Source organism: Acinonyx jubatus, chromosome A2 (genome assembly GCF_027475565.1).
Source record: "Acinonyx jubatus isolate Ajub_Pintada_27869175 chromosome A2, VMU_Ajub_asm_v1.0, whole genome shotgun sequence".
Lineage (NCBI taxonomy): Eukaryota > Metazoa > Chordata > Mammalia > Carnivora > Felidae > Acinonyx > Acinonyx jubatus.
Window position 1 is genome coordinate 144,372,464 of NC_069383.1, and position 16,171 is coordinate 144,388,634.

Sequence of the window (16,171 nt, forward strand, 5' to 3'; positions counted from 1 at the left end):
GCTTCTGGCCCCTCTGGAAGAATAGAGAAAATGACAGGGGTGTGTGCTGGGGAGGGAGGTACAAAGGGGGCAGTTTTACCTCCAATGTTTTATTTCTTAGTCTGGGGCAAAATCCTTCTCTATCCTTTCCTATATGCCTTAGAGTTTAAAAAAAAAATGTTTATTTTTGAGAGACAGAGACAGAGAGACCGAGTACAAGCAGGGGAGGGACAGAGAGAGAGGAACACAGAATTTGAAGCAGGCTCCAGGCTCTGAGCTGTCAGCCCAGAGCCCGACACAGCTGAAACCCACGAACCATGAGATCATGACCTGAGCCGAAGTTGGAGTCGGAAGTTCAACCAATTGAGCACCCCTGAGAGTTTTCTTAATAGGATCACTTGTAGGACCAATCACTCTGCACTCCCACCCAAGTCAGGCACCCTGCTTCCTCGTGTAGTCCAAGCCCCTTGCCTGGGTCTGACTTCCCATCTCATGCAGGTGCAGAGAGAGCACCAGAGAGTTTAAGAACCCAACCTTTTCTACTTGAAGCTTATTTTCTTTTCCCCAGAGTAATGCAGCTTTGCTATCACCCTTGCACATGCCGTGTGTTTCCCAACCTTCTGAAAGCCCAGGAAAAAGCCTCCCAGCTCCTAAAGACAGCTGCCAGTGGAACCATGTGAGGTGCTCCTCTGTACCTCCCCCCAGGGCTCTGCCCTCTCCTACTGCCCGCCACCCCCCCAAGCCCCCCCCCCCCGCTGCCTCCAAGAAATGCCAAGCTCCTAGTAACCCCCACCTTCAGGCCGCATGCCCAGCAGGCACTGGTTGAAAGACTTCACTGAAGCCCTCCTCTCACCTCCAGCTGGTGTCCCTCCCTGAGAGCTCCATTTCTAGCCAGCCTCATGCAGGCTCGGGGCTGAATCAGGCCTAGCCCCTAGGTGCCAGGTGGGGAGAGGGGGGCCCAACCACAGATAGGCAGGGCTGGGAGCAGGACTGCCACTCAGGGGACCACTTATCCCTGGGGGACCAGTATATAAAGGGCTCTGCCCAGCTCCCAGGCCTCTGCACTCACCCCTGCCTGAGGCTGCTTCTCTGCCCCCAGCCTCTCACCTGCTCATTCTTTTTAACTTAAAAAAAATTTTTTTTATTGTTTATTACTTTTGAGAGAGAGAGAGACAGACAGACAGACAGACTGAGAGCAAGCAGGGAAGGGGCAGAGAGAGAGGGAGACACAGAATCCGAAGCAGGCTCCAGGCTCTGAGCTCTCAGGACAGAGCCTGACGCGGGGCTTGAATTTACAGACCGTGAGATCATGACCTGAGCTGTAGTCGGCCGCCCAACCGACTGAGCCACCCGGGAGCCCCTAACTTTTAAAAACTGAAATGTCACCTCCATAAAGAAAAGCACATAGAACAAATACACAGTGTAACAAATCGTTAAAAAAAGAGATACCTGTGTAACCAGCAGTCAGGTCAAGAGACAGAATGCCTGGCAGTTCTTTAAAAAACACCTTTAAAACTCACGATACATTCTGAACGTAAAGATAGGCACAGAGATTAAAACAGCAGCTACAGACCCTCCATGGGGTTCTATGAGCCTCTAAAGGTTTTCCTTACATGCTTCAGATTTGTCTTAAGAGGCAAAACATTACAGATGGAAGTTGAGGCCTTCAGGTACCCTCCATGCATCTCCCTCACCCCCAAGAGGTGGCCAGTGTCCTGGCCCCACATTCCCACCCCTGGTCTGTGAACTTGAACTTCACACCAAACTGCAGTCTGAGCTCCACACAGTACTATTTCATCACTTTGCACTTAACCTTCCGCAATGTGATCTGCCCTCAACTGTGGATTTGAGATTTTATCAGTGTCGAAGCCCTGAAGCCGGCAGCTTTCTCCCACAGAGAAAGCAGAGGAACCAGTATTCTGCCGCAGGAATCCACCTGCAGTTCTGGATCTAGTCTCCTGTTGAGGACATTCAGTTGTTTCCAACTTTGTATTTTACAAACAACGAGGCAACGAACATTCCTGCACCTGTGGCTCTCAAGGTCCCCACCAAGACTTTCTCCAGCAGTGCAAACTCTGGGTCCTCAGCCTCCCCAAAGAGTACCAATTGCCTTCCAGGAGAAGGGGGCCAATTTACAGCCCACCCTTGCTAACAGGGACCCACTGCTTCGAACGTCAGCAATTAGCAGATGGTAGGGGTTGCAAGGACCTATTCATTCTTTAGATCTCCAGATTAGATGTCTCCTCTTCCAGAAGGCTTTTCTCAGTCCTCGCTGCTCTCCCAGGAAAAGCCAGCACACCCTCTCCGTACCCACAGTCCACCAGGCGCCTCACCCCATCCTCCTACAATTGTCTGCTCACACACCTGCCTCCCCCAGGAGACCATGAGGCCTGTTCCTTGTTTGCACCGGTTTCCTCCCATCCTGCAGAGGCCCTGACAAACCGTCAGTGCATACTAAATGCTCACAGAATGAATCGGCTTTCTTCTGGGAGTCATGACCAGAAATGTACTAGAAAAGCCACCCGTGCAGGACCTGACCTTCATAGCTACTCGAGAAACATCAGTGCAACCTGCCTATCCCCGCAGCCCAGATGCTACCAGCAGGAGATGCATTTGGGGGACTCGGTGTGGGGGGCAGGGGGGGTTCTCCAGCTCTGCCTCTGCAACATGCTGGGGAGGCTCATGAGGCTTGAGGAGAGATTTCAGCGTGGGGTGTAAGACCCACACAGGAGGGGGCAGGGGTTCTTTCTGCCGCAGCCATAACTTTCAATAGAATTTCATGACAGTGGTAATTACTGCCTTTCATATCACTTGGTTTTAATTTGTGCCAAGAGTGGGGGTATTTGACATTCAATTTTTCTTTTTCATAACTTAGATCCACATGAGACCCACTCACCGTTCATATCAGCCTTAGACCCTCATTTTCCTGCTGTCGAGCTGGCTCATGTCCAGAGCCCCTAGCGAGGGCAGCAGTGAAGGACGTTGCTGCCAGGTCTGGAATCCGCTCCCAACTCACAATCCACTGCTCTTCACTCCCGACCCAGGGAAACTACGTCCTCTCCCTTTCTACAGGTTTCCCGGATGCTACTAGTCTGGGCTTGTACTGACAGCCTTGTTATGAGGCAAGCATGCACGAAGTAAAACATTCACGGAGTTCATAAGAACAATAGTCTCAGATTCCCTGAGTGCTTACCGGGTGCCAAGCTGCAAGAAGGCTTCCGTGCAGTAGCTTCACAACCTTATAAAGAAGGTGCTGTCGGGGCGCCTGCGTGGCTCCGTCGGTTAAGCGTCCGACTTCAGCCCAGGTCATGATCTCACGGTCTGTGACTTCGAGCCCCGCATCGGGCTCTGTGCTGACAGCTCAGAGCCTGGAGCCTGCTTTGGATTCTGTGTCTCCCTCTCTCTCTGCTCCTCCGCTGCTCATGCTCTCTCTCTGTCTCAAAAATAAATAAAAACATTTAAAAAAAGAAAAAAAAAAGAAGGTGCTGTTATGAACAAGCTACAGGTGAGGAAACTGAGGCTCAGAGAGGCCGAGTAACAGCTGGGGATGGGTCAGGCAGGTGTACACCTATATTGGCTCCACACCTGCATCCTATGGGTTGGCCATAAGCACTGCCACCTTCTGGCACACATTAGGCTGACTACGAATACGAGCCCAACAAAAACAGGGGCGTTTGACATCCAGCTATTGACAAACCTGCATGAGGACTTAAAGACAATCTTTTTTTCTTTTTTAAACATACATTGTTTTCAGGGCACCTGGGTGGCTCAGTCACTTAAGTGTCCGACTCTCGACTTTGGCTCAGGTCATGACCTCATGGTTTGTGAAATCAAGCCCTGCAGAGGGCTCTGTGCTGACAGAGCAGAGCCTGCTTGGGATTCTCTCTTCCTCCCTCTGCCCCTCCCCCACTCAAAATAAATAAATAAACATTAAAGAAAAATAAAACCACTGGCACATTTAGAGGAATAGCTTTAAAAAAAAAGACATTGTTTTCAAACGGGGCATTCAAGAACATTTAAGCTTAACGAGATCCATTTTTAATTCAAAGCAAGCCTTTTATGAAATGCATTATTTTTAACTTATTTGATTCAAAGTATGCTTAATTGTTTCTGAACTCATGATTTAAAACCCAGGAAGTTGCTTCAGAGGACTTGCCAATATTATTGATGGCAGGTTTCTACTGGACTGTGACCAGCCGCAGCTGCCTTTCTCTTAAACGGGCTTTGGATCTCTGCCACCCACCAGATGGTGGACATCACCTTCTGAGGTCGCTGGGTTCTGGTCACCTGCCACTGCTAAGGCCACCCGGCAGGACTGGCAGCCTCCCCTGCTTGTCCCTACTTACCCTTGACCCTCCCCATCCCAGAGCAGGGGCAGGGGACAGAGAAGGAGGGGCAGGACAGTGCTGGGGGTATAGCAAGGGCTCAGTGGATGCTTCATGCTCACTCGTGTTCATTCATCAGCGTTTCCTGACTGCCCACTGTGTGCCGGGCTCGGTGTGAGCCTGCAGTGGACAGAAAGGAGGAGGCACGCTGCTGCCCTACGGGAAGGGGAAGGCTGGGGACACAAATGGCTGTTCCCCCTGAGGGTCTGCCTTTGTTCCAGCTTCTGCCTCCCTGTGTGACCCAGCCCAGCCCCTTTCCTTTTTTTTTTTTTTTTTGTTGTTGTTTTTGAAATGTTTATTTTTGAGAGGCAGTGTGAGCAGGGGAGGGGCAGAGAGAGGGGGACAGAGGTTCTGCACTGGGCTCCATGCTGACAGTAGCGAGCCCCATGCAGGGCTCAAACTCACGAATCGCAAGATCATGACCTGAGCCAAAGTCAGTAGCTCAACGGACGAGCCACCCAGGTGCCCCACCCCTTTCCTTCTTTAAGCTCAGTTTTCCATCGTGAATCCACAGAGATCCCCACTGAAGATTCACCCTCTCTGAGGGTCCTTTCAGCTCTATGGCAGCTTGCCCATGCCCCATCCTACCTGCCCTCCATTGTCTCTGCCTGTCACCAGGCCCACCTTCCCTCTTCCTGGAGCCTTTGGGGACCAGGGCAAGGGACTCACATGCTCTCCCTAATAGCTCCTGAGCAAGCCCTGGAGACTGTGGGAGATTTCTTGTCTCTGCAGAAAACATCACAACAGAGCCCCCAGCCCAGAGCCCCAGGGCAAGTTGTCCTTGACCTCTCAGAGCCTCAGTTTGCTGATTTATAAAATGGGAAGACTACCAGTTTTCTCCTCATGGGACTGTTGTGAGGATTAATTGTCTTCGATGCTGTAGGGAAAGCATCAAGCACAGTGCTAGACTCAGGGTGTCCCCTTCACGAGCTCTTAAAACACACACACACAGTAAGTGCTAGATCAGCCCTGTTGAGTGACAGCTCCAAAGGCTGCCTGTTGAGCTCCTGGCACAGAGCAGGCACCCATTCTGTGTCAGAATGCATGAATTTGGTAACAGAGCCCCAAACTGCCATGCCACCCACAGAAATCGTCCCTCCACCAACACAGGTGAAATCAGCAGAAAGCTAAACTCCCATCTCAGAAGAATAAAAAGGAAAATATCTTCCCCCAGAAGACTTGGAGCTTTGTATGGTGCTTAATGTGGGCTGAACAGTAAATGGCAGGGCTTTCAGAGTATGTATTTCTCAGCAGGGAAAGAGAATAAATTGGGGGTCTTCTAAGGTCGCTGAAAAAGCCTGATTTGGGGACTGGTGTTAAAGTTTCAAAGGTTTATTTTTTTAATGTTTTTATTTATTTTTGAGACACAGAGAGACAGAGCATGAGCAGGGGAGCAGCAGAGAGAGAGGGAGACACAGAATCTGAAACAGGCTCCAGGCTCTGAGCGGTCAGCACAGAGCCCGACACAGGGCTTGAACTCATGGAGTGTGAGATCACGACCTGAGCTGAAGTCGGACGCTTAACCGACTGAGCCACCCAGGCGCCCCAAAGTTTCAAAGGTTTAAATCACTGAGACTACAGAGGGTTGTATTCAATCACAGGAAAGACCCAGGGAGTGCCCCAAACCTCACAGGTCTGGCCTCACCTGAGCCGTACTGACTTGGGCCTAGAATCCACCTTTGAGGGTCTTCCTTTGCCCCCCTTCCCCTTCTCTGCTACCAGGTTCCATTTTCCAGTTGCGCGCATCTCCCCTTCGCCAGAACCAAGAAGATAAGAAGGTGCCTGGGAAGGTAGTCAGGACTCAGAGGAACCAACAGGAGCTTTTCCAGCCTCTAACCACCCACAGGGTAGTCTGAGGTCACCTGCTGGGCACAGTCAGGCCGCAAGAGGGAGCCAGAGGTCCCACCCAGCTTAGAGGGGCCAAAGAGAAGGCAGGTGCACGGTGGGCTCCAGAGTACAAACCCCCAGCCTGCTGGAATGAGGCCAAGAGCATCCGTGGGAGGTCCTGGACTCACTAGCCCCTCCCACCTTGGCAAATTCGAAACACCTCGTTTCCTGCTATTAAAACTTGAGGAGAACAGGGAGCTCCCAGCTCATATCAGCTATGCACACTTTAATAAGGAATAAATTAAGGAAATGTGACTGTAATGTTGGGATGAATGCCAGAGAATGGGTTAGAGATATGGACTAGCCCCAGGATCCTCTTACAGGTCAGGACAGACGTATAGATGTATAACCTTCGCATCCCTGAGTCTCTTAAAAATGGTCCTCCAGCATCTCCTTGCTGGAATATTTCCCCAGGGACTACTGACACGATGGGGATTAAGAACTCAACACAGTATCTGGCACAAAGCGGGTCCTCCCTGGCCTGAGCCTGCAGCAAAACCGGCCACCAGAGAGCGCTGTAGCACAGCCAGCTTCAGGCTTTCTGGCCACGGAGCTCCTGGACTCAGGGTCCCAGCGGTAAAGGCTGGTGACTTCACCTTCCAGGGTGTGGCCTGTTCAGAGCAGCGTTTCCTTTTTATTATTTTTTTTAATGTTTACTTATTTTTTGAGAGAGAGAGAGAGCCGGAGAGGGCAGAGAGGGGGGGTGGGGAAACAGATGATCCGAAGTGGGCTCTGCGCAGAGAGACTGATGCAGGCCTGAACTCAAGAGCCGTGAGATCATGACCTGAGCGGAAGTCAGACTCTTAAACCAGCTGAGCCACCCAGGTGCTCCAGGGCAGCATTTCCTGACTTCCCTTGGATGACTGGGCAAAATGCAGATTCATGGCTCCCACCTAACTGGCTCCCAATCGATGCAGGTTGGACCCTCCAGGGAGCTTTAAAAATGCTGATGCCTGGTCCTTCTCCAGAGATCACCATTTTTTATTAGACACAGGCACCCTGAGCATGGGGTTCCAACGTGCTGTCAGCGCTGAGACCTGCTGCTTAGAACTTGGCATAGTGGCCATGTCTCATCAGTACGTGCTGCATGCTGAATTTGAGAGACTTAAAGGGACTTTGGTCTGGGCAGTCCATTCATTCATTCATCCCTCTCTGTAGCCCCGCCCTGTGCTCCCAGAACCTATGGGTGCCTTCATAAGCTGGCACATAGAACTACTGGGTGGAGTCACTCTGAATCTTTCTAACTTGCTCATTTTGGTCTCCTGGCCTTGCACCACTTTTTATGTTAGGAAAGTATTCAACCAGCTCCCCAACTGCTGGGCTTTCTGCTTCCTTCCCAATTAATCCGTGCGATGGCAGGCATCCTGGGCCAGCCTCCTGGGGCCTGTGGGTGAGGTTCCTCTGAGCAGCTCTGCCTGAGAAGGGGGATGGCTGGGACATGGGGCGGGGGCGTCTGAGGTTTTAATCGAAACTGCCAAGTTGCTCCCCACTGTCCAGTCAGAGGCCCAGGAATTCAAACTGCACGTGCAGCTGGTAGGTCCTCTGTCCTGATTGAGGGAATGGAATCACATGACTGCTGTTGACTAAGCCTATTTTTGTGTCCTGAGTCCGTGGGGAGCTCTTAGAGACCTCCTCCTCACCCACAAGTAGCAGCATGGTTATCCCCACTTCACAGAAAAGGAGGTTGAAGCTCCAGGAGGTTGTCACTCCCTGAGGTCACCAACTAGGGACAAGCAGGAGTCGAACCCGGGGCCATCTGACAGCAGAGCCCATGTTCCTGCCCCCCAGGCCCTCCTGCATCCGTTACCATGCCTGCCCAGCACTGAGTTCGAGGCCTGGCACACATTTCGGGCAGGGCACAGCACTCCATCTGACACCTGCAGGGGGTGAGGGGGGCTGAGCTCACTGCTCCGTTTGCACACCTACTTGGTAGGTGGAGAGGAACAGCCTGCCTGCTTCTGGATCCCCAGGTTTCAGTGTAAATGTGGTTCTGGGCCCAGCCACAAGAGGCATTTCCTGAGGCTGCCGGGTCAGGCCTGGCACCTACCCAGCTCTGACAACAGGCCTGGAGCCACACAGCCTCCCAGGGAGTTTGGCAGCACCCTGGCCATTGCTTCCCCTTCCCAGGCTGCTTGAGGTGGGCTCCACAGGCCCAGCCCCTGCCCTTTCCTGGGCTCTTGTACCCCGTGGGGTACAAGCATCAGTCCTTAAGGGGCTCCCTAAAGCCAAGAGCTCCTCAAAGCAGCAAGATTGTCCCATTTTACAGATGAGGGAACTGAAGCTCAATGAAAAACCTCGTGGATGGCAGAGTGAAACTCAAACTCCAGGCTCCTGACTCTCAGCACCACATTCTTCCCATCACCCTCTGCTGCCTCTGACTGATAAACCACTCATCCCCACTCCACACAAGAGGAAGCTGGGGCTCTCGGTGCAAGGCTCCGCCTTGGAGCTGCAGAACAATGGAGAGAGGCTTGGAGTTCAAACACCAACTGTACTTTCGTTCTAAATTCACTCTGCACAGCCCCACGGGGTCTCTCAGGGCCTTGTGTGTATTGCAGCAGAGGTAGGGGTCGGGATCCCCCAGCACAGCCCATGCCACGCTGTCTCTTCCACCTGACCTTGAGTCCCACTTCGGGGGTTTTCACTGCTGTTCAGCAGAGGGGGGATTCAACAACTGCTTTCTAGAGAGTACGGCTGGTGGATGGAGAGGGGAGGGGGCCTTTAGTCTCTCTGGGGAGAGTTTGCTGCCCCCATCCCCACAGCCCCCTCCCCTGGCCAGCACCAGCCCCACCTCATCCCACCTCTCTCCAGCCTTGGAAACTTGTACCTCAGCCCAGAAAAATGAACTTGCTGGAAGTCAGCTGCCCAGCTGTCAGGGCCAACCAATCAGGCACTGGGGCATTTTGCCCACCTCCAGGGATGAAGGGCCAGGGGCTGGACCAGGGGGGCTGGAGGGCAGGCCCTGCCTCAGGCCTGTGGCCCAGAGTGGGGGGGTGGTAGAGAAGGGGGGAGGAGTAGGGAAAGAGGCTGAGAGGAAGAAATGGGAAGCCAGAGGGAGGGAAACACCGAGGTGGCGGTAAGGGAGAGCTGCCCATGCTCAGGGGTCACTGGTCGCCACCTTTGTCTCTCGGAGCCAGTGTCCTCACTACACCGCAGGCACACTGGAGCATGGTGCTCAACCCCGATGCAGCTGCTCAGCATGTTCTCATCCTTCTCCCATCCTGCTCCCCTCCCCTTCCCCAGGCAGGCAAGGACTCTTGAGAAGTAGATTCTAGAACTCTAACACAGACTTCTCTGTGGCAGGGACAGGGAAAAATAGCGATGAGATACAGAGTTCCATCTAGTTATCACCTCGCCTTGTCCCCATTTTACAGTTGAGGAAGCTGAGCCTTAAGATGATTAAGTGATAGGCCCATGTCTTTTGGCTACGCTGGGATTTGAATCTAGATGGGCCTGAAGCCTCAGCCCTATTTCCTTCCTCTTCTCTGTCCTCCCCAGTCCGGGCCAGCCTCCAAGCCTTTGCTCATGTCTCTCTGCTCTTCCAGACTGGCCCCCACTCTCCTAACACAGCCTGTGGTGGGTCCCACCTCCTCCCATCGCCCCACAGACACATTCAGGACTCCCTTCAGCCACCCAGAAAAAAGGTTTCTGCTTTAGGCCCAGGGCCTTAGAGGCACAGGAAACCCATAAATACAAACACATTTGCATGAAAACCCAGGCGTCTGTGTCTGCAGCTAACAGCTCAGTTAGCTTCCGGGATAGAGCTTCCAGAAGTGGGAGCAGCGGCCACCAGCGTTCCTGGGACAAATGTGTCCCGACAGCCAGGTCAGTACCATTTGGTGTTTATTCAGACACACAGATAAAAGAACCTGGTGGTTCAAACAGCTTGTGCTCTTTTTTGTTTTTTGTGGTCACATATATGTATCTGTGTATATATGTGTATATATATACATATATATTTTAAAAAATCAATAGATCACCAGTCCCTCATATGTTTCTTCTATACTGAGCAATATATACAGCCTATTATATATATATATGTGTGTGTGTGTGTATAATATATTTTTTCAATAGATAACTACATTCAAGTAATGAAACACAGGATTTACAATTTCCCTCTGATGGCAGAGGAAAAGCAAATTCACACATAGTTCACAGAAGTACCATAAGAGCCCAGCCAGATAGGAGCTGAGGCCCCTCCTGGAGGTAAGGGGGTGGCAGCAGCAGAAATCAGACAATCACACTGTTGCTCATTGTTGGGGGGGGGGGGGCGGGCAGGTACCGATGAAGGGGGACGCCCAGTCTGCTCTGCCTCGGGCTGGATGGGCAGGCCGTGCTGGCTGACGCAGGCTCCTCAGCTGGGGAGGGTTGGGGGGCATGTCTGGAAGTCTCACTTTTCCAGGAGTCTCTCAAATTTGGGGTTCACGAAGGAGAAGCCAGCAAATGCAGTTTGGTCCATGGAGTCGATGAGGTTCTTGTCGGTGTAGGAGAGGCGTGCCTTCTCGTTCAGGAACTCCTGGTCAAAGTTGCTGTAGTCTCCAGGGGACTTCTGTGGGCAGAATGCAGGGGCAAGTGAGTGGGACCCAAGGGGTGGCCGTCCAAAGGTTCCTGAGTTCCCAAGACTGCGTCCCAAACACCTCAGAATCCCCATAGTGCTGGGCCAGACCAGAGCTGGCCTTTTTTTTTTTTTTTTAATGTTTATTTTACTTGTTTTTTATTTTTAATGTTTATTTATTTTTGAGAGAGACAGAACATGAGTAGGGGAGGGGCAGAGAGACAGTGAGACACAGAATCCAAAGCAGGCTCCAGGCTCTGAGCTGTCAGCACAGAGCCCAATGCAGGGCTCAAACTTGTGACCTGTGAGATCATGACCTAAGCTGAAGTCAGATGCTTAACTGACTAAGTCACCCAGGTGCCCTGAGCCAGCCTTATTAAGAACAGAAAAGGGAGTCTCTCCCAAGAGCCTGAGAGGATCCCAGCTGGATAGTGGGTGCTATCTCACAGGGGGATAAAGGAAGCCATCAAGGAACTCTGGGCCTGGATAAGGAGAGGTGGGCATCATCCTGAACAGGGTTCTAGCAAACCACAGCCTGTGAGCGAACCCCACCCACCAAAAGCTTTAAGAATGGCTTCAAAAAAAAAAAAGAAGAATGGCTTTCACATTTTTAAAAAAAATTTTTTTTTTCAACGTTTTTATTTTTGGGACAGAGAGAGACAGAGCATGGAGGGGCAGAGAGAGAGGGAGACACAGAATCGGAAACAGGCTCCAGGCTCTGAGCCATCAGCCCAGAGCCTGACGCGGGGCTCGAACTCCCGGACCGCGAGATCGTGACCTGGCTGAAGTCGGACGCTTAACCGACTGCGCCACCCAGGCGCCCCTCACATTTTTAATGTTTAGGGGAAAAAAATCAAAAGGAGATTAATATTTCATGATATGTAAAATTTAAATGAAATCCAAATTTCAGTGCCTGTAAATAAAGTTTTATTTGTATAAGACTATACACATTCGTTGATAAATCTTCTATGGCTGCTTTGAGACTGGCCTGCAAAGCCTGAAATATTTAGCACCAGCCTGTTCCAGGAAAAGTTTGCCAAGTCTGCTTCTGGGGATACAATGGAATGATACTAGATCTCAGGCTGGTGGCCTTCAGGCCAAACTGAGCAGGTAGGTACAATCATTTTGACTGGTACTGGGTTTTAATGGGATCTGAGTCAATTATTTTATTTTTTAAAAGAATTATATACACACACACACACACACACACACACACACACACAATGTTTATTTATTTTTCAGAGAGAGAGAGAGACAGAGCATGAGCGGGAGAGGAGCAAACACAAAATCCAAAGCAGACTCCAGGCTCCGAGCTGTCATTACAGAGCCCGATGCGGGGCTCAAACCCACGAACTGCGAGATCATGACCTGAACTAAAGTTGGACGCTTAACAGACTGAGCCACCCAGGCGCCCCTAGCCAATTATTTTAAAATTGGACAATTTGACATAAAAACCCAGATTTCTGGCTTCTTTTGAAAACTGGCAGAGCAAACAGCCTTGGCCCCATTTCCCGGGAGGTCCACTCTTGGTACTGAAGCCCCTCGGACAGCTCGCCAGAGGCCCCATCATTTCCCACTGACGGCCCTGCTGACCTACACACCTGCCCTGTGTTTTCTAGTGCAGAGAAATAAATCGGCCCCTCTTTCTAGCAAAAGCGAGAGACTGAAAGCAGGCTGTGTGGCTTTCCTACAGCTGGCCTGGCCTGGTGATACGGTGCCCAGCCCAGGGGCCCCCGAGTTTGAGACCCCTGGAGCAAGGGCGATGCTCTCTGGTGACAAAACACAAATGTGGGGCACATTACACAGGCTGCCTGCCTGGGGGCAGTGTGTCCTGACAGAGACAAAGGGAGCGAGAGGGAAGAGCTATGGTCAGAGAAGGGCTACAGAGTCTAACTTCTTACCTAAGAATTCTGGCCCCAACCTGCCTGTGCTCTCCTGCTGGCTCCTAGGTGGCCTCTGTAGATTCTGGGCCTTTGTGTGAACATTCCTCCTCTGTCTGGAATGCCTCGCAGCTGCCCTCTGCCTGGCCTAGTCTCCCCACCCTGCTCATACCCCACTTCTTCTCAGACCCACTCTGTTCTCTACGTCTGGGCTCCTGCTGACAGACCCTCCCACCCCCGCCCAGTGACAACTGGTCAGGTGTGGCCTTGTGACAGCTCTCGTACTGTCGTTTCCTATCACAAATGATCATCAGTGTGCAAGTGATGAACTCCCCCAGAGTTTCTCTGGCTCTGGGCCTGGGAGTGCAGCTCAGCACGGTACCCATCAGGCACTCAACAGGCAGCCAGCAGGCTCCCAGCATTTCCAGTATTCCTTGGAAGACAGATGGGAGGGAGGGAGCGAGGTCTTAACTCTGATTCCCACAGCCTAGTCGCCTGCATACAGGGGGCCCTAAAGAATGTCTGGATCTGCAGTTCCCACTGTTTCTTGACTGACTGAGTGAGGGAGAGAGAGGGTGAGAACACAAGGTAGAGGCTGTGACCGAATGTGCACGTGAGGCCGGGAAAGCAGGTTTGCTGGCAGAATGGAGAGGAGGAAGGCATGTAAATGAAGCAAGAGAGAAGCAGAGCAAAGGAGATGCCCAACAGGAAGGCAGCGGAGGGCAACATCCAGTAGGGGCCCCCATGGGAGTGGGATCACGTACCACTTTGGGCTTGAAGGGCGGTTCCACGGCTCGTTTCTCCAGAAGAGTCCAGTTGATGGTCTTGAAGAAGGGGTGGATTTTGATGTTCCCTGTCACTCCCAGCCTCTTGGTTGTATCCCTTTCAAGCAGCTGCAACCCAGTAGGGGCCCTGGTTAGCACCTGAGGGCTGCAGGGAGGCCAGAGCCTCCACAAACCCCCCGAGCAGGCCCAGGGGTGCCCAGGCAGGTCTAGTCCAACCCAGCAGCACAACCCAGGGCCCCTGGAGCCAAGAGGGTCCTCTCTGGCCCCGCTGCACCGCTGGGCCCCTCAGAGATGACAGTCCATGGAGTAGGGCTGCCAGGACTTCCTGCTGGTGGGACCGTGCTTAAAAGCAGTAGAGTTCATTGGGTGTTTATTGTCTGCCTGGCATAGACCTGAGCACCACACGTTTATGGTTTTTTTCCCAAAAACTCTGTGAGGCAGTTTCCCCTGTAGCCTCCATTTTGCAGACAAGGAGACAGACTCAGTTGAGCTTCAGCTTATGACCCTAAGCTCATAATCACCATACTAGGCTGACTCGGCACAGTGGACTCAGGAGCTCCCGGGAACACGGAGAGCAAGCGATACCCCCCGGTGTGTTAGGACCAGAGCATCAGTGAGGCTACCATTCCAGAGATGAGGGGCTTCTGGCCATCCCACGATCTGAATGTGTACTGACCCCTGCCCCAGCCAGCCCAGCCCGGGGCCTCCCACCTTCTCCAGAATATCCTTGGACTCCTTGGTGATCCAGCGGGGATAATGTGGTGTGTCCACACGGATGGACTCAAACAGTTCGTCCTCATCGTCACCATGGAAGGGGGACTGACCAATGAGCATCTCATAGAGAAGGACTCCAAAGGACCACCAATCCACGGAGAATGAGTACTTCAGGCCCTGCAGGATCTGGGACAGGAGAAGGGGTGCAGGAGCTGAGAGGTGCCCCAGGGCATGAGCAGCACCCACCAGGCCTCTTCACCCTCCTAGCTGTGGCTCGGACATCACAGTCCCCACCCCCACTGAGACAAGGTATCTCACTGGGCTGGTGGCTGGGACGGTGCCCACTCACTTCGGGGGCGATATAGTCAGGGGTGCCACAGAAGGTGCTGGCCTGTTTCTCCCCGAAGATGTTCTCCTTGCACATCCCAAAGTCGGCGATCTTGATGTGGCCATCCTGGTCCAGCATCACGTTGTCCAGCTTGAGGTCCCTGAGAGGATGGTGTGGGAAAGGGAGTCATCAGGGACCAATCCCCCTCCTCTCCCCTCAGCCCCCATGGCCCCACTTCCAACCCTGTAAGCCTAGGAATCTCCCCAAGGGGACAAGGGAATGACAAAGAGGCAAGGATGCAGAAGGAGAAAGACGTGCTAAAAACAGGTGTTCCCTGCAAAACACCTGCTGGTGTGCTACATGCTGGATATACACCATCCTACTTCCTAAAGCCCGAATCGAGGCTCAGAGCGGTGATGTCATTTGCCCAGGGTCACCTAGCTGGTCAGCAGTGGAGGCGGCCCCGAGCTCAGTTTGGTCTGACTCCATGAGGGCAGGGACCACATCTGCTCTACACAGTCTGTGGTTGGAGGAGGTAATTTATGCACACGGTAACAAGTACCAGAGAAGGGCAAACAGCACAAAGTCCATTTTCCCTAACCTCGATACCCAGAGCGATCCCAGGCACGGACAAGCACATCACCATGTGCCGCTCGCCTCCACCTTCTAAATCCTGAATCCTAATATTCAAGGCACACTGTCCCACGGATTAGTAACCCACCTGGCAACGTAGCTTAGCCCCGTCCCACATCAGTGCACAGTCAGCCTTTCTGATGGGTCCTTACTAATCCACTGCAGGACGGGACTGTCATTTATTGGGTGAGAATTGATGGAACCAGTCCCTACTGATGGAAGCTTAGACTGCTCAGATGGGGCCTCGGAGCAAGATCGATTGCTCCAAGGAAGGGAGACACTACCAGGCAGTGCATACTCCCACCAGTGGAACCAAGTATGGGCAATGAGTCCCCAGTGCCTGGAGCTGGGCCAGCCTCAGCAGAGGGGCCACAGGAATCCCAGCAATGGAGTAGGAGGTTTAGGCAAACACCCAACTAACAACGGACTCTAAGCAGAGATAGGGCCATGGCTGGGCTGGGCCTCACTCGGAGCATTGTGGGGGATATGATGGGTTGGAGCTTTCCCTCCTGAAAGGCTCCCAACCACTCCCCTCCTCATACCTGTAAATGATCCCTTTGTTGTGTAGAAACTGTAGTCCACAGACGATCTCGGCTGCATAAAACCTGGATGACAGAGAGAGACGAAGTGTTCTGGGATTTCCGTGACCAACTCCTGCTTCTTCCTGGGCCCTCACCCCTATCCCCAGGGTCAGGAAATGCTGCAAAAAACCCCATGGGCCACCTGGGTCTGATTAAGCACATCTTGTATCAGGCAAGAGGGGGAGGGGGCCTGGCAACCAAAAAGAAAATTATTAAGGAAAAGCTCCAAATGAGACAGTTCTGTCATGAGTGTATACATTTATACAGACATACACACATACACACACACACACACCACGGAGTTTGGGAAGGGGTACATACTAGTCTGGGGGCCACACACCAGGGTCCTGTGTTGTACAGCATTACCATCTGCAAGGCTGCCCAGCCTGAGGCTCAAGGAGCAGGGGACAGGACCCCAGTACGCCTGTGCTGTGCTGTCAGCCA

At 52.4% G+C, this 16,171-nt stretch overlaps 1 protein-coding gene across 2 annotated transcripts in view; it reads right to left on the minus strand.

The window, feature by feature from the left end:
* Positions 1–10,077: 10,077 nt before the first annotated feature.
* Positions 10,078–16,171, minus strand: part of PRKCD (protein kinase C delta) — a 29,674-nt gene continuing 23,580 nt past the window's right edge. For both annotated transcript variants that reach the window (XM_027038961.2, XM_053219217.1), the window contains 5 exons: positions 15,689–15,751; positions 14,535–14,673; positions 14,183–14,371; positions 13,451–13,579; positions 10,078–10,800 (listed from right to left, as the gene is read on the minus strand). In XM_027038961.2, coding sequence (XP_026894762.1) covers positions 10,642–10,800; positions 13,451–13,579; positions 14,183–14,371; positions 14,535–14,673; positions 15,689–15,751 — 679 coding nt within the window. In that variant the 3' untranslated portion in view covers positions 10,078–10,641. The remainder of the gene's footprint in view (positions 10,801–13,450; positions 13,580–14,182; positions 14,372–14,534; positions 14,674–15,688; positions 15,752–16,171) is intronic.